The sequence below is a fragment of the Haliotis rufescens genome, unplaced genomic scaffold (assembly GCF_023055435.1).
Source record: "Haliotis rufescens isolate VD_foot unplaced genomic scaffold, xgHalRufe1.0.p SCAF_17, whole genome shotgun sequence".
Lineage (NCBI taxonomy): Eukaryota > Metazoa > Mollusca > Gastropoda > Lepetellida > Haliotidae > Haliotis > Haliotis rufescens.
The window spans coordinates 16,841,182-16,861,057 of record NW_025963857.1 but is presented as its reverse complement, the minus strand read 5'-3'; the positions used below and the strand labels follow the sequence as shown (position 1 = coordinate 16,861,057).

At 39.1% G+C, this 19,876-nt stretch overlaps 2 protein-coding genes across 3 annotated transcripts in view; one reads left to right on the top strand and one right to left on the bottom strand.

Annotated features, from left to right (window-relative positions):
• Window positions 1-13: 13 nt before the first annotated feature.
• On the bottom strand, window positions 14-11,794 carry LOC124137953 (gamma-soluble NSF attachment protein-like). Its single transcript, XM_046504415.2, has 10 exons — window positions 11,692-11,794; window positions 10,269-10,336; window positions 10,061-10,145; window positions 9,035-9,052; window positions 8,216-8,356; window positions 7,291-7,357; window positions 6,216-6,286; window positions 5,508-5,666; window positions 3,613-3,742; window positions 14-3,147 (listed from the first exon to the last, which is right to left on the bottom strand). The coding sequence occupies exons 1-10, from the start codon at window positions 11,778-11,780 to the stop codon at window positions 3,022-3,024; spliced, it is 954 nt and encodes a 317-aa protein (XP_046360371.2). The 5' UTR covers window positions 11,781-11,794; the 3' UTR covers window positions 14-3,021.
• Window positions 11,795-14,173: 2,379 nt separating this feature from the next.
• The window catches only part of LOC124137951 (importin-4-like), a 40,510-nt gene continuing 34,807 nt past the window's right edge, over window positions 14,174-19,876 (top strand). For both annotated transcript variants that reach the window (XM_046504411.2, XM_046504409.2), the window contains exons 1-6: window positions 14,174-14,246; window positions 16,423-16,509; window positions 17,389-17,474; window positions 17,784-17,825; window positions 18,132-18,264; window positions 19,684-19,820. In XM_046504411.2, the coding sequence (XP_046360367.2) occupies window positions 14,181-14,246; window positions 16,423-16,509; window positions 17,389-17,474; window positions 17,784-17,825; window positions 18,132-18,264; window positions 19,684-19,820 (551 nt within the window). In that variant the 5' untranslated portion in view covers window positions 14,174-14,180. The remainder of the gene's footprint in view (window positions 14,247-16,422; window positions 16,510-17,388; window positions 17,475-17,783; window positions 17,826-18,131; window positions 18,265-19,683; window positions 19,821-19,876) is intronic.

The following is a 19,876-nucleotide window of genomic DNA, read 5'->3' as shown; positions in this document are numbered from 1 at the left end:
CATCATGGTCATACTAAACAATATATCAATTGGAGATGCAACAATTGCATCTGTAGAAAACAGGATTACAACACTCACATGAACAAGTCACATTCAAACTGTTATATTTTATTTTAGAAGCAGTAATATTATATATATATATATATATCACAGTTGACTATGCTGCCCTAGTGTAACCCAATAAGAGGAAACGGGCATCTATATTCAACCAGAGTTGACAACAACACTTATAAATAGCCAGCTGGTACTTGACACAGTACTATAAATCCACAGAACATTTCTTCAGTCTTGCATTGTGAATCCAGGCATACAACAGTGAGTCAGTCAGCGATGTGTACAGTTGTATTGCCCATCTGCCTTCATTACATTCATTTCCTCTTTGCCAAAACCTTTGAGTCTTGTAACCTGAACTGGCATCACTTTCAGTAGACAGTAGAGTTCTGTTAGCTATTATTAGACATACCAACTAAAAGATTCACTAGGCATGAGTTTTTAAGCGACTTGGTATACATGGTATAGGGACTTGTGGCCATGGTTGCATATTGAGCATATCTATGTAAAGAATACACATTAGAAAGTACCCAATGCCCATTTTCATTCTGCTTGTCCCCGAAACAATTCTTATCTTTAATATGTGCAAACATTAGTGAGACTGACGAAAGACAGAAGACAGCATAGCCAAATACTTGGCACAGGGATAAACCAAGAATGACTATTGTCAGAATCTTAGGTTTCTAAATAAACCAAATAAAGAAGAGCATCAGAAAGTCTGGTGTTTCGTAATCCCAGTTTCATCACCTCTGTTAATACAATCAGAGCTGTTGGTTGTTGCAAGTGTGACCATTATTTCTCAAAGTCTACATTCACGTGTTACAACTCATACAATTCAAGTCACTTCTATTTGAGCAACTTCACAAAAGCATAGTACCGGTAATTTGATTTGCAACACGTCATCATGTACAGATTGAATATAGTCTCTAAACTGGTCACAGACGGAATGTTTGGAATGATCATAATGATGACATATTTTGTCTCACAGATAAACATTTTGGAATTATTTCGAACAACAATCCAGGAATATGGGTGCCTGCAACTCAAATGATTCCAAGAAATAACACACCCAGCATTCAGATCAAATCAGATAATCTTTGCTGAATTAAAAGTCAAAGCAATACCGGTCAGGGGTGTGGTGACTGATTGAACTGTTTATGCCAATGGCTAGATATATCAACTCTAAGTAACATTAACAATATTTAACATCCATTCTGCACTCTATTGATGGTATGAAAAGACAGAATGAAAGAAAAACCAAGTTAATTATGGCCATCATATTCATTTTTATCCAAAATACATCTTGTTTGAAGAGATATGTTTGTTAAATTATATCCAACAATAATCAGCGGTCTGTCCCTTAACTTTGTCATTTTGTGTCATACAATAAAATCTCTATTGTGGTCAGGTAAACGTATTGTAGCAATTGTCAAGCAAAGGTTGTACCACTATTGCAAAAGTGTAAGCATGTCATAACTATTCCAAAACTATTGCAAAAGCATAATGACCCCAAGAATCCTCTGTCGGTCAGTTCAAACACTTTTCAGCCAACTTTAGTGTTTGGGTATTCAAATTCCACTGTGACATGATTGAAATCATCTACCATCATGATTATGAACAAGTCCAAAGATTTACAAGACAGAGTTGACTTGCTCCATCAAACATTTCTTCAAGCTTCTAGCTAACTTTAGCAGCAAGAGAGTTGAAGCATTGTTAAGCCCTATAAACATTTTGGGATAATATGTACACTTTGGCAAAGCTATCATGCTTTCATTTTGATATATACCCATTGTATACAGATCAATCTTTAATTAATTCATGGGAAGAATAGGAAATTGTTACTGTCTAGAAATTGAAAGTTCGGTCACTGGCAAAGGTCATATTTTAAACACAGCAAAGGCATAGATGAAGAGCACCTCTTACATACCCACTTCATACCACGTTACACTTTACCATGCTCTACAGGGTTTTACACGTATCTTGACCTGCTCAGAGGCCGATATCCGGATAAATCCCTGTCCTATCTACAGTGGCTTAATAATGCTTTTATGTGGGTTTTCTTTGAGTTTTTGGACCTCTTTAACACCTTCAGCTGACATTGTTAGTGGGAACATGTCTGCCAAGTTTCATCTTCACCAGTTAAAAACACTTTCAGAGGAAATACCCTCATAACATAGTGTAGTTGCTACCCACAGTAGATGCTAGTGTGACCATTAACCTTCTAGTGCCTCATTAGCCAGGTTGAATACTCCTGGCTCATTTTGTCTAAAACTGTGCCTATATCCTTAATGCCTCAAAAATAAATATTATATTTTCATCCAAACGTTTCAAAAACCCGAGGTAAGACTATTAATTCATTAAAGGCATTCACTGATTGGTAAATTTCACCAGTTGCAAATTTGTTAAAGCCTTTTGCTGATTGTTGTAATTTCATCAAAGGTTAACAAAACAACACCTACAGCAATTTGATGACAAATCATGTGTAGCAGGGTGTTTTGACAGGTAAAAAGTCACAACTGTTTTTACATGAAAATTCCATCATATGAATCGAACCTGCAACCTCACATATTGTAACGTTTAGTATTTTAACCCATTGCCTTCCCACTGAGCCACCAGGCAGGTGATGAAAGGGTGTTCAATCTTACATGTCAATAACTTAAGTTGTGTCCATGCTGCACTTGGTCTTTCTCTCGACCGCTGTCATCGACTACTGTATTGTTTCCCTATATGGGTAACCCAGTGGGTTTTTTCAATTCTATCTGATATTTCTTGCATTTGGACGGTTCATAAGTTAGTTAAAACACTCCTCTTCCTCAGTTACAACTAAAAACTGGTTATTACTTAATGGGATCCACATTGACCAGAATGACCCCTCAAACAACCAAATAGCTGATAAGTTCTACCTATAGTTGCATTCAATCTTTTAAGCTCTCCTTACAAACATTCCACCCACCCTGCAAATCATTAATACTAACAAAGACCATCAGGAAAAGCCTCTCCCGCACTTTCTTGGCCCGGGCTTTGAAGAGCACTAGAGTTGCCTGTTGGAGACACGGCTCCTCCAGGAATCACTAGGTCTCGCGCCAGTTTGGCAAACTGAAAAATGGAGGAAAAGGAAATAGGTACAAGAGCAACTCATATTTGGAGCAAGCAAACCATTAGGGACTCTTTTACATTAGTCCCCTGTCTTAAACCTGATTATGCTCCCAACAACTGTAAGCTAGCATTGGGTATACTTGGACATAACAAGATTAGCTGCTATCTGTCCCCTACATGACTATACTGATATTTGAACCTTTTTGTGCAGATTGATACAATTTATTATATTAAGCCTACACATCACTAGAAATGGCATTGAAATTATAAGTAGGCAGTTGAAATGTGGGATCAATATAAGTTTTTCTGAAGATCTTCACGAGTTTGTAACCATGGTAACAAAGAAACAAACACGGTTTCTTCGAGCATTGCCATGTACCATGATGTACAGAAATGGCTGCTAGTGTCATGATCATATATATAATTCCTTCAGCAGCTAATGAAATGGTGATAATGTCTACTTACAGCATTATCCAAGTACTTAAAGAGGGGGAGTTTCAATGTCCTCCTCCCCATCTCCTCATCTCCCTGGTCATAGGCTGTCAGTAGGTCCTCCAGTGCTCCTGCTTCTTCACTGCACCCGAATGTTGTCAAACTGGGAAAATACACACACCAATAACTCATGACTAAAGTTATTCATATTTCTTAACATTTGTCACAGTTGTAAATAATTGTTCTTGTAGGAGGAAAAAGGTCCCATCAGTAAAGAATGTTACGTTTCACAGAAAACCACAATATTCCAGCTACATCACAGCAGCCTTGGCCAAAGAAACCAGAAGTTGATGGCATGAACAACAACTCACACTGTCAGGGCACAGTGACACACATCAGCCAAGTCACACATTACATCCACCTGATCCACATCAGTCAGCTCTCAGGACAAGCATGCAATACTGGGGGTGCATTCTGACCAGAATCCCCACAGGTCATATTGTCAGTTGAATGCGTTAAGAAATCTCAGAGGGCATGGGTGGTCCAGTCGCCTGAGGCGATACCATTGGCTGTGCAGAGTTGCATCCTTTGTACACACTTGAAACTTATGACTGAGGGTTCAAATCCTGGTTGGCCCGTTTATATTTCAAGGTTTGTCAGCACCTCACCCATCATGCCCATACTTGTGGGTTTCATCAAAGTGGTAAATGTCTGAGATCCGCATCACTTCGGGCTTTCCTTCCACATTAAGCTGACACACCATCATCATATAACTGGAATACTGTTAAAAGTGTGTTAAACCCCACTCACTCACTCTGTGTGGGTTGGCAGCCATTCCCTTTGGTCAAGTCTATTTGGTATTTTAAACGAAGGAATAAGCCATTTTTAAAAATAATTCTGAAGAAAACGCTTTTTCTAGTGACTTCTAATTTGCATCTATTCATATGCTGCTCCAAGTGTGTCATGTCACAAAAGCTAACAACACTGATACAAGTCAAAGTTAAACATGTGATATGTATCACTTTTGTGCATTATTCACTTCATGCTTTCCTCCAACATAAAATGTAAGTAAAATCATTCATGTTGAAGTAGAAGCATTTTTCATATCATCAAAATTCTAAAACATTTATCAAGTTATTGAACATATTGAATAACTGATTTTTTCTTTGCTGTCAGCTATGATCTACAATGCCTTCAGACTCATCATAGTATTTCAAAACCTGTAACATCTTGATATGTCAAACACAGGTTTTCCAAACAATTTCACACAGACAGAAACCAAGTAAACCAAAACCATGAAATAGCAGCAAACTGACTGACAGAATGAGACACAATGACATAATACACAATCTTGTTAGAATTGGATCTCTTACTCTGATACAATACCTTTCTGTGTTATGATCTGAGGACACAACCATAGAAGGTTGTGTTGGGTGAACCCTAAGCGACCTTTGACTGCCCAATCTTAATGAAGGATGAATGGGTTCTTGAGCCAATCAGATGTCAGCTTTCTAAAATGATTTGCCCCGATTTGTAAAGTTTTATTTTAAAAACAGAAAACCTACGCAGGACACAAACGTGTCTTCAATAGTACACCCATTTGTGTGTAGATGCTACAGAAAGACAGGGTGAACAAAACATCCACTACAACATAATGGCGTGGCCTTCATCATGTACAATCATGAAAGGTTGTTTTAGTTCGTTTTCAAGATACACAAATCTGAAAAGCTGGTCTGAATTTTTCATCCACTCGTGCCAAGAATTTAGAAATCCCAAAGCTGGTTGGCTGATCAGAAAGTCCATCGGCTTCAAACTCCAATGAAGGTATCTTTAGAATTTAACACAGTGAGGTGTAGTATCAGATTGTACTGGGCTTGCATACAACACAGCAATGCCAAGGTGGCCGAACATCGATCAACTGGACTCACGTGAGACAAGACTTGAAGAAGAGGTCAGCAGCCACATAGTCCTCCTGAGTGAGGTGGACCAACACTGTTCCCATGATCACCTTATTCAGCAGTTCAAAGTTCTCACACTCTGTGTAATAGTCTATCTCTTTCTTCATTGTCTTCACTGCGTCTACATACCTGCATACATAGCATAGCAGAAGTAGAGGATTACAAAAATGTATGTTAAACAGAGAGCGACAGAGAGCTTTTATTCCACATTTCAGTTTTATTTCAACTGCCTTTAAACAGTCACGTCTCAGTCAGGCAAAGCAGTGGTTGATGTGATGGGCAATAATCTTGCCATGTGGGTACTAGGACATCCATCCAGCCAGGTAACACACTCTAACCACCTAATTCTTATTTGAGTCAAATCTTGGTACAAGTATGGGTACTGGCGACCTATTCTTTCCCCTACTAGGCTATGCTTAACATTGACTGATGTAAATCCTTACTCTGAAACAGTTTGTAATGATAAAAAAAAAATTTAAAAAGTATTAAAATATTAACACCAATATGACACTTGATAAGAAAATAGCAAAGATTACTCATGTTAATTCGGGGTTAAAAACAGGTCAAATATGAAAACATGTTATCCTGACCTCCCATGGCTCTCCCTGACCAGCCTTTAAACAGTTATTTCATCATTTTATCACTTCTTTTATGGACACAAAAATCCTTGTTTCCTACCTTCTACACCTTATCATGAGCCTTGCAGCTTTTCCAATGTATTCTGCACACTGTCGAGGTCGATCTTCAATCTGGGGAAACATAAATTCAGTTTAGTTCATTCAAGAAAGACCTAAATAAGCTGTAATGTAAAACAGAGAAGTCAATCTGATTCTACTGGCCATTTGCTTACAACTTGTTGAGCTTATCAATGCTTATAGCTCCTTAAAGACATCATTCAAGAAAAAGGACTTTAACACACGTCTACAAAACCGTTCTAAAAGACTTCCTAATCAAAATGAGATAATAATGTTTTTTCTATCATGTTCTATAGCATGGTTAGGTTTCTAGGAGTCAAAAATTTGTTTACAGATTAAATCAAACACATGTTGCTTCATGCAAAGACTTCTGTAAGGTAACACTCTTCTCAATCGGCTTTAATTGGAAAACAACTATTTCATGTTGAAAGTCGTGAACAGACTGATGAATGTGTGTGCCTTACACCATGTACGTACCTTATTTACACATCTAAGTTAATTTTCATGTGAATGCATAGCAAATTACACATACACATGTATGTCTAGATACACATGTGCAAAATTACTTACATGAGTAAATGTGTGCATGCGAACGGGGTAATATGTCACAGTTTCATTGATGATGTCTCATTACATCATATTATCAAGGAGCTTGCACATTTGAATAACAATGACGATGTTGAAATACCCTAACTTAGCCTAAACATGCTGAAGAGGACACATCTGACTTACTCATACTTTCTCTAAATATCCAACATCTAAGCAAACTCGAAAATGCCATGCCTGACTGGAAACATGCATTTACATGATAATCACTAATAATCATGATAATGGTACATAAACTGATGATGTGATAAATGAGTTCTCCAAATCAATTGCTGGGTTACCATTCTGTGATAATCTCTCAGTATGTTCTTGTATCCACATGCTCTCCAAATAATCTTTCAGCAGAAATGGAAACCCTTTCTGTAAATGCACACTTTCTTCACTAAAGGCATGGTTGAAATTCAGACAAGTTTTAGACCTAACTGCCATTATGATTCCAAGTCAAGACTAACCTCAGCAACATCACAGGCCTTTAGGTAGATATCAATGGCTTTCTCAGGCTGGTTCATCTCCACCATTCTGTTTGCATAAACAATGTTGCATGTGTATATGTAACCATGGTAACAACAAGGGGATGTACATGTACATTTAACAACAGGGTGTAAATACATTATATACATGTAACAAGGTGGCAATACAAAAACACCTTGAAACCACTTTCAAACATATAAGGGTGTGTGGTATTATCATGATTATTGGCATATCTGTAAATTGAGGTTCATTCTTTCCACGATATGTATCATAATATCATTTTTTTCTTGCTCGATATATCGGGTGATGTCAAATAATGAGTTTTTAACGTTTTTTTCTTGCTAAATGCCTTCTCTGCCCCGCAGCATGCATCTGGGGCCGCAAGAGGGCACATCAGGTTGTACCAGCATCTTGTTTTGTTCCACCTATGAACTTCAATTAATACCTTAATGTATCAGATTGGTGCTGAATTCAAAATTTATAATTATACAATATTTCATGATACGTGTCACGATACGGCCTTGACCATAGCAAAATATTGTGATACACATTAAACCTCAAAATAACCATCCCCACAAACATACCATAAGCTTGTTCAAAATCCACATACATATCATGATCATGAAAAAAAAGACACCATATAGAAAATACCCCACATGGGTTGGGATGTGAAACAACTTTTGCTAGACCTACATCAACTGAACGCATGCTCCCACTGGACCTAATATGAGGAGACAATTCAACTGCACACTACCAAAGTCACAAAGTGTACCAAAACACCTGGAGGAACTGACGTAGGTTGTCACATAAGATGTCTGCACACACCCCTCTGGATCTGCCAATGTCATACTTGATATTTGGACTTTCTTCAACAAATATTGAGGTTACCACAGAACATATCCTTACTTGGCAGCTTTATCCAGTGTGAGTGCTGCTGTGTCAGGAGTGCCGTGCTCCTGGAACATCACCGCCGCAGTCTGCATTAGGTGGAGACACTGATCTATCTCCTTGTTCTCTTTACAGATCATGGCAGCCTGTTCAAATGACCTGTAACAATAATGTAGGTTTGTTATCATAATGAATGGGATTAAATGTCCTTGTGGCTGCCAACATGGCCAATGAAATTCAATAACATGATTGACGTGATTCATGTTTATTTGTTTCCATCCTGTGTTGAATAATAGCATTTAAATGTTCAAATGACAATGACATAATAATATGCCTGAAGTCCATATATTGTTGATAAAACTTCTAAAGGTAAGTTAGTGGGTGCCTAAATATATTGAGACTGCTAGCCCAAACCTGTCGCCTGAAACTATTTTCAGTAGAAAATATTTTCTTAGTGTAAATCATGTTAATGTTTGAGCTTTTATCTGCATAGCTTAAAAGAATGAAAGAAATTTTAATAGACTCTGGCTTCAGACTAGTGTCTAAAGTAACAGACTGGTAGGGTTAAACATGAACCTGATAAATAATACACCAGATCACATTCATTAAGATGATACAATAATTGAAATCTAATTTCTTTTAAGTTAATGACACTGCAGCAAGAAGGCCTATCTATTGTAAAACTATTTTATACACATAGAAAAGCCACATAGCCATGCCAATCAGATTTCTTCAACTCTGCAACAGTAAAATAAATCCAGATTTGACCAGGTATGGAAAACAACACATGTAGAAACAAATAACCTTTAGTTTATCTGGAAACAAAATAATACTTACTTGGCAGCATGAAATGTTCTGGACAGAATCAAGGAAAAACAATTCTGAACAGATATTGACAATAATCTACCTTTGCTCCTCTCATCATGCACATTCAAATTACTATGGACATAAAAACGGCATACACCTTTGTTTTCATGAGTTTTAGCCATACCAATTTTTTTATATCTCAAAATGAGGCCAAGGAAGATACATGTACATCTTTGTTTACTTAGAAAAGAAAACATAAACTGTAAGAGAGAGATTTTATGGATGTCAACTTCGTTATTATCATGATTATAAGGAACACAACATTTTGGAGTATATGCTTACTCCTTCATTCACCTAATGAAGGTCAAGGGGTATGCATATACAGTCAAACACTGCTGTGTTGAAAATGAAGGGACCTACATAAATACTTCAAGTTATCCGAGGTTTGACACAACCTAAAATGATGCATAAAGAAGGAATACTCAGGGACCTAGCTTTAGTTTTACATTGAGACAAGCGTAAGTTCACCACATCAAAGTTTGACACAACAGTTTTAACTGTACTCCAAAACATTGCGTTCCTTATAATATGGAAGTTGACATTATAAATTCTCGCTGTTATATGAATCACTTCTAAATGCCATTCAAAGACTTAACAAACTGTGTTTCAAAGAATTGGATATCTTCTCTGCTACTCAGTTCAAGTTGTCATATTTTCACATAATATGGTCACCGTTGGATAGCAATACATAGCTATTGTGGAGATTTTTTTTAGCATGATTATGGTGCCTACTCGTATTTTGCAGGCAATTTTAAGGTAAAGCATGTAAATATTACTAAATAAGTACTGTAGTTAAATATTGTGAATATCGTCAACTGTTTCTCACCAGAAAATGATTGACAAAAAGAAGTGATACACGTATCATGCATGTGTCATGTGTGTACCAGCAAATAATTGATATCTTGTAGTTTTATTTAGATTCATATTACCTTTCAAACTGTCAACAGCAATATAGGACCTAACTTATTTATTTACTTTGTGACATTTTAAGGATACGCTCCACTTTGTTGTTGGAGTTCAGCAGTCTTCAGATACATGTCCTTGGCTTCATCATAGGCTTTGGCATTCTTAAAACTTGTTGCTGAAGAGTAAAACACTTAGGTAAATGTTTTGAAAAAAAAGATTGAATAAATTCTCAAACATATGTCAATGAAATTCTGAAAGTTCTATTTATTAAATAATAAACATGCAAAGAATTATTTACCAGCTTTCCTGTATTCGTCTACTGCTCCATCCACATCTGGCTTCCATTTGAACAGAGATGTCTTCATACTGAAATCAGGATTATTTTCATTTAAAGTAAGCAGCCATAGGAAATAATTATTTAATTTTTCCAAATGAACATATGCTTGTTTGGATAACATTACATACATATTAATGAATGAAGAATACAAAAATATACAGGCTATTCAACATTTTCAATACTAACTTGACTAGCCTAATTTATCAGCTGTTTATACGCCTAGGCACAGGTTTCAGAAAATGGAAGATAAGAAGTGGGGAAATTTAAATCAATTTAATTTCTTTAACATCAATAAAACAAAGGGAGTAGTGCACTTTACCGGGCGCACTTTTTCAGATCCAATTAGCGCTGTGGGGGCTCGAACGCGCTTCGCCGGCTCACCGGCTCTGCTAATTAATGCGTTAATTAGCCTACGCTCTACCACTGGACCACAGGCGCTATCACATGTAATCAGTGCTCGTTTAACAGGTCATTAGAATCCCCATTGACATGCATGCGTAATTCAGTAAACAATGAATTGCGCATGCGTGTGACGTCACTGCCCGCTCTCCAATTCATCTTTTCTCGAAACCACACCCGCAATTGTTTATGTCAACATGACCGACCAATGGGATTAACTGGATTAACGCTTGAAAAGGTAAGAATTTATGGCTAACCCTTGCCCAAACCCACTGACCCTAATGACCGAAAAGGGGTTTTGGATCGTAAAGACGTGTAAGTTTCCCTAAGACCGAAAACGGGTGTTGGATCGTAAAGACGTGTAAGTTTCCCTAAGACCGAAAAACGGGTGTTGGATCGTAAAGTTGTGTAAGTTTCCCTAAGACCGAAAACGGGTGTTGGATCGTGAAGCGAGAGTCACCAGAGCGTGAGGCACGGTAACGGTATAACGAGACAGCGGTGGCACTATAGCGCGGTAATTGAGCGGATGGTAGAGCTCGGGCTGCGCCCGGTAAACTGCATTGTTGCCAAAACAAATTCACTATCGTCAAATGAAATAGCCAGTTAGCACATATGGGACATGATAATATTTACGTCCCTACCTCTATCATACAATGACGTGTAGATCTACCGTAAGCAATATTTTCTTTGGCAGTAATGTTGATGATTTTCTTATGTCAACAAATTTTACCATATTGTCACACGGGATAGCCAGCTAGCAGTTGTTAACAAATAGATAACAGTAACATACGTCGCTGTTACTAAGTGAGAAAAGCGGAGTTGATGATGGTCTTATGATGTGAGCGGGTGTTGCTGTGCCATGTCACTTGATGTCAAAGACCGTGTTTGGGTCCATAATTACGGTCTCAGTATCGAACAAATATGACAAGTATAGTTCACAAGCCATATATTTTGATTACACTTCAAATAGGAAACTGTTTTTTACCACTTCTCAGCTAATCGTATGTGTTCCAATCCTTCTGACAGCTTTCTATCACTAAAGCTATGTTGTTTTCCGTGGAAATTGGACGCCATCTTGGCTCGTCTGCTGCAAGGTGCATGTCGCGAGATCACGCGAGATTTTTTTATACATTATAGCCTGCTTCTAAAATTGACGTCACTCTACCGCAGATGCGGTCCTAAAGAGTGAGTGAGTTGTGTTTAACGCCGCTTTTAACAGTATTCCAGTTATATCTCAGCGTGTCAGCTTAATGTGGGAGGAAAGCCCGAAGTGATGCAGGTCTTAGTCGTTTACCACTTCGTTGAAACCCACGAGCACGGGTATGGTGCCGACAAACCTAGAAACATAATCGGGTCGAACTGGGATTCGAATCCACAATCATAGGTTTCTGGCCTGGCCAAGGGACGCAACTCTGTACAGAGAATTGCGGCGCCTTAGGCGACTGGGCCACCCGTCCTTAAAAAGAAAAGATTGGTTTAATAGAGTAATCAGTGGTCGATTAAAAATGAATTAGGAATGAGATCTGAACAAATCTTACAATAAAACCACTCTTAAAGGTTTTTATTGGCATTCTAGAAGGTTTGGTAGAGATGGGGACCACATGGTCTCTGATCAAACTGAATTGATGGCAAGGGAGATTTTGCTGGGAGTCACAAACCTTTGATCAACAGTGATTAGGGAATCGCATCCCGGCTGCCAATGAAGATCTGATATGAAGCAATAGATTTTTTATAAATTAGTATCCGATCAGCTTTTTACTAACTTTCTAAATCTATATATCCTTACAGTACATGTGGCTTCATTGTCTGGATGTTATCTATATTACCTGTTGCTGTTAATGTTAATCTGCTGCTAATTAGAACATATCATGAATATACATCTCATTACTTGGTGGTTGAGTGTAGGGATCAGCTTTGTGTTAGAATCTACATCAAAACGCCGCTAAATGTTACAAACCTGAAGTTATTATCCGCAACTTAAGTGGTACATCTTCTTAAAGCATTCTTGTTCATAATCATGGGAATAAAAATACAATTAATAAAATAATTTCAAATGGTCGAGTGCAACACATCTCACTGGCAGATCAAGATGTCAAAATTATGTTGTCGAAGCAGCCAGCAACGGCGAAAATGGCACCGTAGTATTGATACACCAGCTCATTAGAATCAGAGCTTTTACTACAATATGATACATTAGTGCGTAAAGATCTGACGACACATCCATAGAAGGTTGCATCTGGTGAAACCTAAGCGAAATTGGACCGAACAATCCAAATGAAGGTTGCGTGAGCCAATCAGATATCACCTTTCTGAAATCTTATTTTCGGAAATGTCGATCTTAGTAAAGGAAATCCGCCATAGAACACAAATATATGCCCTCTATAGTACACCCCTTTGAATGCAGATGTCATGGCGCTAAGAAAGTGCAGGATGTATAACTTATACACAACAATATATTAGCCTGGCATTTGGAACTCCCCGATTATATTCGTTTTCGAGACACGGAAATGCATGTCATCGTATCCCAATTGCGTGGATCGATTCTCATGATGTCAATCACTGGATTGTCTAGTCCAGACTCGATTAATAACAGACCGCCGTCATATAGTGCGGCGTTTAACAACAAACAAACAAACAAACAATGCTAGGCAACCGTGATCCTTAGTAGGAGAAGCCAGAGTTAATTTAAGATGGAACCTTGAGGTAAAATCGGGTTTAACGTCGCGTCCAAGATTATTGCACATATAGCGACGTGCATGCACGTTTTTGTGTGTGTGCTTGTACTAGTCCGGACCGATCCCAATTCATAGTGCTAGCCCACTGAGATACCATGCCGCAGTTTAACATGAAAAACAGTATACTGACTCCGATCCGACCAGTCCTTGTTTTAGCCTCTTAATGTCGAGTGCCAGACAACAAGTACCATCTTTTAACGTCTTTTGGTATGAAGCCGGCCGGCATCGAACCCCGGGCCTTCCGCTCTCCGGGCGGACGCCCTACCACTAGACCACGGAGGCGGTTAATGTTGAGAGGCTAAATAGGATATATTATATCAGCTACTGCCCATTCATGCGTTTGTGCGTTCCAGAATGTCAGGAATATAAATTGATATTTATTTTAATACATATACTAAATAATGAATGTTCGACGTTGAAACATGAAACGTTGAATGTAAATATTCCAATCATATATGATCACTAGATTGACTTCGTGCTTTATTCAATCGACTGTACTTCAAACGCCACGGAACATGGATACAATATTGCATTTAATATCACTACATACCTATCGGACATCACAGGATATACCTGCACAATGCAAGTACAATGTCAAAAAATAAATTGGCATAAACCAAAATGTCCTATAACCGTTACTCGTTTCGACCATCCGTACCAATATATTTGAAATAGATCATATTTGGTTTGTCAAGAAAGAACTCTTCATATTGAGAGATAACGAATATCGCTAATAAAGATGGCGGCGCCCTTAGAAGCAATTCTCGCGAAACTTCTCCAACCAGACAATGCTGTTATTCAAGAGGTTCCGTTTTAAATCATAATGTCAATTATCTCACGATCAACGTTGTTGTTTTGTGTATTCGATCCGTTATTTTTGTTCGCCGAATCCTTACACATATCCCGATTTCGATAATTTAAACTGTCTGTACGAAAACACGTGTTGGAATTTGACAGCGCGCCAATTTATAGTGAGTCATCGGCCATGTGCGATGAAATCATTGCATGTTTCCCAAGAATATGACCGTTTAAAAATAATGTCTGTTAGCGAAAGACACGTAAATTGTGGAGGTTAATAAAAGCCATTAGCAATAGTACAAAAATAGCATAAACAGTACCAGATATATAGGAAAATATCAATAGATCTACATGTATACAGTAACTTTACAGTCATACATACATTCGCTACAGTCATACACACAGTCGCTTTTTACCTGTCACTATTCCCTCAAAATGTCTATTTGAATACTTTCAAAGATATATATACTTTCATATCACATTAAACATGTTAAACACATCTACTGTATCTTGATAAAATAAATTAAAATTATCATTAGTGACTTAATTATACCCATAACCGGGATAATGACTTAAAAAGAGATAATTAATTGTCATGATTGTATGGTAATATTTACCTAATTATACATATTTACCTTCATTATTGTTTTAAGAATTAGTGATGGCAGTTGACTTGCCTACATCCTTAACAAAATATTGTCATTGTGCTTTTCAGCTTGATAGAAGAATTGCAGCAAAGCTGTCAGACCTTTGTATCAATAGAGCAGAATATGAACATGATGAGAGTACATGTGTGACAAGTTTCATTATGTCACCTCACATTAAAATACTAACTTCTGATTGGTTAAGCAGCAGGCAATTATTTTCCATGTAGCCCGCTTATGTATCCTCCTGAGAAATCAATCAGAACACACCTTAGGTAACTCTCTTATCTCGCGTAAGTATGGTTAAGTTGAAATGAACTGATGTTTATCCGAATGCATTAAGCAAATGAAAGTGACTTGGTTCGTTTTCGTCGTCTGCTAGCTGTCATTATGGCATTTTACTTGATAAAACTTTGGACATATATTCAGGGCTTGTATGAATGAATGTGGGTGAGATAATTCATTTTCAACCATCCCTGTGTGTGAGACTTGCGGCTTGCTTTCATATACACCCACACCATAATTTACACTGACATTTCGACTACTTCAATGAGACACAATAATCAGCTATCACAGTTGTGCTGTAAGCATTGTTCTCTATGTCGTCATGGTCATCCTTAGAGGAAATGAGGTGAGGTGAAATGGGGTTTAACGTCGCGTCCAAGATTATTGCACTTATAAAGCGACGTGTATGTGTGTGTGTGGCTGCTTGTACTAGTCCGGACTGATGCCGATTTATAGTGCTAGCACACTGAGATACCATGCCACAGTTTAACATGAATACCCCACTCAGACACAGTATACTGACTCCGAGCCGACCAGTCCTTGTTTTAGCCCCTTAATGCCGAGCGCCAGACAGGGTAACAACAAGTACCATCTTTTAACGTCTTTTGGTATGACGCGGTCGGGGATCCAACCCCGGGACCTTCCGCTCTCCGGGCGGACGCTCTACCACTAGACCACGGAGGCGGTCTAGAGGAAATGAAGCAACACAAGCCTCAGTGTTCACAAACAAACACCCGCTGTGTAGTATCCATTATTTGACCACCCTTACCATGCCGACTACCTTGCTTGCAGCTTAGCAGTCAACATGTCGGTGTTCGGCACTAACACTGGTCGACTTTTCTGAGTATAGCTTATTTTCTTCAGGACTAGTAATAGATAAATGGTGATCCACTGGTCTAGTGTTATTTTGGGGATGAACAAAGTAATTTGAGTTTGTAATACTTTTGAAATCTGCGATATATTGACTCTAAACAAATCCAGCAACCAGCAACCTCAACAACCCTTCATTGTACAGTGATTACCATCTTGGCCGGTTTCTTATTGTAATTTTTCAATGAATTAATAACTTTTAAAACCCTTTTTGGTTAGGACCACTGTGTCCAGTGGAGATCCAACAGGACCAGTATATTTTCCTATGTGCTAGTCCTTTGGACCACTGGCAAATTTTGGTTAGTATCAAATACTGCATAATACTTTGTATGAATTGGAGTTGTGATGAAGTTTGACCTCACAGCTGTTGTTTTCTGTTTCCAGGCAACTCAGAGTCTAAGGGAGGCATTTAAGGATCCCTCTGCTCTCGGATCTCTCTGCCAGGTGTTGGCGACATCACAGACACCTCAGGTAAGCTCTTGTGCTGGCATAGTTGGTGTCACGTTAAGACAGGTGTTGGCGACATCACAGACACCTCAGGTAAGCTCTTGTGCTGGCATAGTTGGTGTCACGTTAAGACAGGTGTTGGCGACATCACAGACACCTCAGGTAAGCTCTTGTGCTGGCATAGTTGGCGTCACGTTAAGACAGGTGTTGGCGACATCACAGACACCTCAGGTAAGCTCTTGTGCTGCCATAGTTGGCGTCACGTTAAGACAGGTGTTGGCGACATCACAGACACCTCAGGTAAGCTCTTGTGCTGGCATAGTTGGCGTCACGTTAAGACAGGTGTTGGCGACATCACAGACACCTCAGGTAAGCTCTTGTGATGGCATAGTTGGCGTCACGTTAAGACAGGTGTTGGCGACATCACAGACACCTCAGGTAAGCTCTTGTGATGGCATAGTTGGTGTCACGTTAAGACAGGTGTTGACGACATCACAGACACCTCAGGTAAGCTCTTGTGCTGGCATAGTTGGCGTCATGTTAAGACAGGGTTGAAAAAAACAACATTTTCATGAAGCCAGTGGGTTTTTATTCAGAAACAGTAAGTATTAAATGGCATTGTATCCCAGTTGCTTGGATCAATGCTCATGATGTCAATCACTGGATTGTCTGTTCCATACTTGGTTATTTACTGATCACTGCCATAAAGCTGGAATATTGCTGTTAAAACAAACAAATTGGAATTGATGTCCTGACTATCCTTCCTTGTTGCTGAGGAAGTGAGATTTTGCTTCATGTTAGACTGACCAAGCCTTCTACATTGTACCTGTCCTAACAGAATTCTAGATAAAATGTTTTTTCTACTATTTGCGTTGTTATTTCATTTGGGTATTTCCTTGTCAGATTCGACAATATGCAGCTGTTCTTTTGAGACGAAAAATCCAGAAATCAAAGCAATGGAAGGCATTGACAGAAGATGTTCGCCAAAGGTTAGATTAAGTTTTGTTAAAAATTTGCGGAAGGATGTTACCATTGTTTTTCAAACTTGAAATAAAATTATCTTTCGGGCTAGATTTATTGTCATATTTTTAATTATTTTGTTGTAATTATTTTAAAATGAGCAATGATGATGGGGCTTACTTTTATGTTCTTAATTTGATGGAATTTGTTTGTATTTTCTTTGTATTCTTCAAAACAAATGATCATGCAGGTTTACTTTAAGACTTGGAAATGTGAAGTTATTATGGTAAGTTATTGAGTTTTATGGAACATTACAACCATGTTTCCTTATGTTTCAGTATCCGAGACAACATCCTGCAGCTTCTGGTACAGGAGTCTGAGTAAGTCAACGCCACAGGACTATATCTGTATGGACCCATGAAGATCCGGGGCAGAATAGGTCTTCGGCAATCCATGCTTGTCGTAAAAGGCGACTTTGCTTGCCGTAAGAGGCGACTAACGGGATGCATGTCAACTACTGGATTGTCTGGTCCAGACTTGAGTATTTACAGATCGCCGTCAAATAGCTGGAATATTGCTGTGTGCGGCGTTAAACAACATACATCGATTTGATCGGGGGCATCTTGAATGTTTGATGGGGGGCATCTCACAATAGATTTGATTGTTTATCCAATGGTGTTTTCCAGGAAGGGTGTGCGCAATGCTGTAGCTCAGATTGTGGGCACTGTAGCCAAACATGACCTGGCCACCAACAGCTGGCCCCAGGTGTTCGACTTCATGATCACAACAACAAAGGACCCTGATGTAGCCAAGAGGGAGGTACGAATCACAGGATGCACTTCGTCCATCCATCTTTCCAGTGGCTAAGTCTCACATGAAACATTTACTTTTTAATGTTTGAGGGGGCACTGGTGGCCCAGTCGTCTTAGGCGCCGCGATTCGCTGTGCAGAGTTGCGTCCCTTGGCTTGGGCACGCCAGAAACCTATGATTGTGGGTTCGAATCCCGGTTTGCCCGGGTTACGTTTCTAGGTTTGTCAGCACCATACCCGTGCTCATGGGTTTCACCGAAGTGGTAAACGTCTGAGACCTGCATCACTTCGGGCTTTCCTCCCACATTAAGCTGACATGCCGCAATATAACTGGAATACTGTTAAAAGCGGCGTTAAACCCAACTCACTCACTCACTTTAATGTTTGAACTGACATCTTCACTATGTCACGGGGGGAAATTGGGGGCAGAATAGGTCACAAATACATCCTTCTGTTGTCAGATGTGACTATGTAGGAAACTGATGATTATTAAAACTGTATTTTCTGCTCCAGTCCGTGATCACGTGACAAGGACACGCCTAAGGACAAAATGACTACTGTTGAATGATGTCGATAGGTATATGTATCCACAGTTTCATATACAGTCAAACACTGTTGTGTCGAAGTTGAAGGGACATACGTAGATACTGAGTTTTCGGAGGTTAGACTCACCTGAAAAATGATATGCATGGACCAAACTTTTACTTCGAGACAACCCAAATGTTTCCTCTGAGACAACCCGTGAAGATCCGGGGTAGAATAGGTCTTCAGCAACCCATGCTTGCCGTAAAAGACGACTATACTTGTCGTAAGAGGCAACTAACGGGATCGGATGGTCAGGCTTGCTGACTTGGTTGATGCATGTCATCAATCCCAATTGCGTAGATCAATGCTCATGATATCAATCAGTGGATTGTCTGGTCAAGACTTGATTATTTACAGACCACCGTCATATTGCTGGAATATTGCTGAGTGAGGCGTTTAGTGATTATAATTCTGGATTTGTCGGCCCCATGCTCATGGGTATCACTGGGGCGTTAAACTTGTATCACTTTGGGCTTTCCTCCTACATAAAGCTGACACACAGGTTTATAAATGAAATACAGTTGAAGTGGATTAAGTCCCAATTCTCTCCCTCGCACCATGATGTGTGACAAGGCTGATTGTCACTGTACAGCAATAACAATAATTAATGCTCATGATAACAATCAGGTGGTCGGGTAGCCTAGTGGTTTAAGCGTTTGCTCGTCACGCCTAAGACCTTGGTTCGATTCCCAACATGGGTACGATGTGTGAAGCCCATTTCTGGATGTCCCTTGCCGTGATATTGCTGGAATATTGCTTAAAGCAGCTTAAAACCATACTCAATCAATCATGACAACAGTCAAGGGTTTGATTAGACTTTACACAAAATCACTTGTTTTCCAGCTTGGGGCGTTTGTTCTGTACACTGTTTGTTCTGTGGCTTGTGAGCAGCTCAAGCCACACCTACGGTCCGTCCTGCAGCTCCTCACAGAGCTGATCAACGACTCACAGAGCCGACAGGTGCCCTACTACGCTGTCAGGTAGGGGAGATAATCCATGAAGCATTGCATTTGGGGACTCTCAAAAGTAGATGCTA

Bases quoted from the DNA above. Each gene is read 5' to 3' on its own strand.
- LOC124137953 (XM_046504415.2), bottom strand. From the start codon at position 11,780: ATGGCGTCCAATTTCCACGGAAAACAACATAGCTTTAGTGATAGAAAG. The intron at 10,337-11,691 runs GTAAAAAACAGT...TCCTGATTTCAG, and splicing joins ATACGATTAGCTGAGAAGTG to TATGAAGACATCTCTGTTCA. The intron at 3,743-5,507 runs GTGAGTCCAGTT...GTATTTTCCCAG, and splicing joins TTCTTCAAGTCTTGTCTCAC to TTTGACAACATTCGGGTGCA.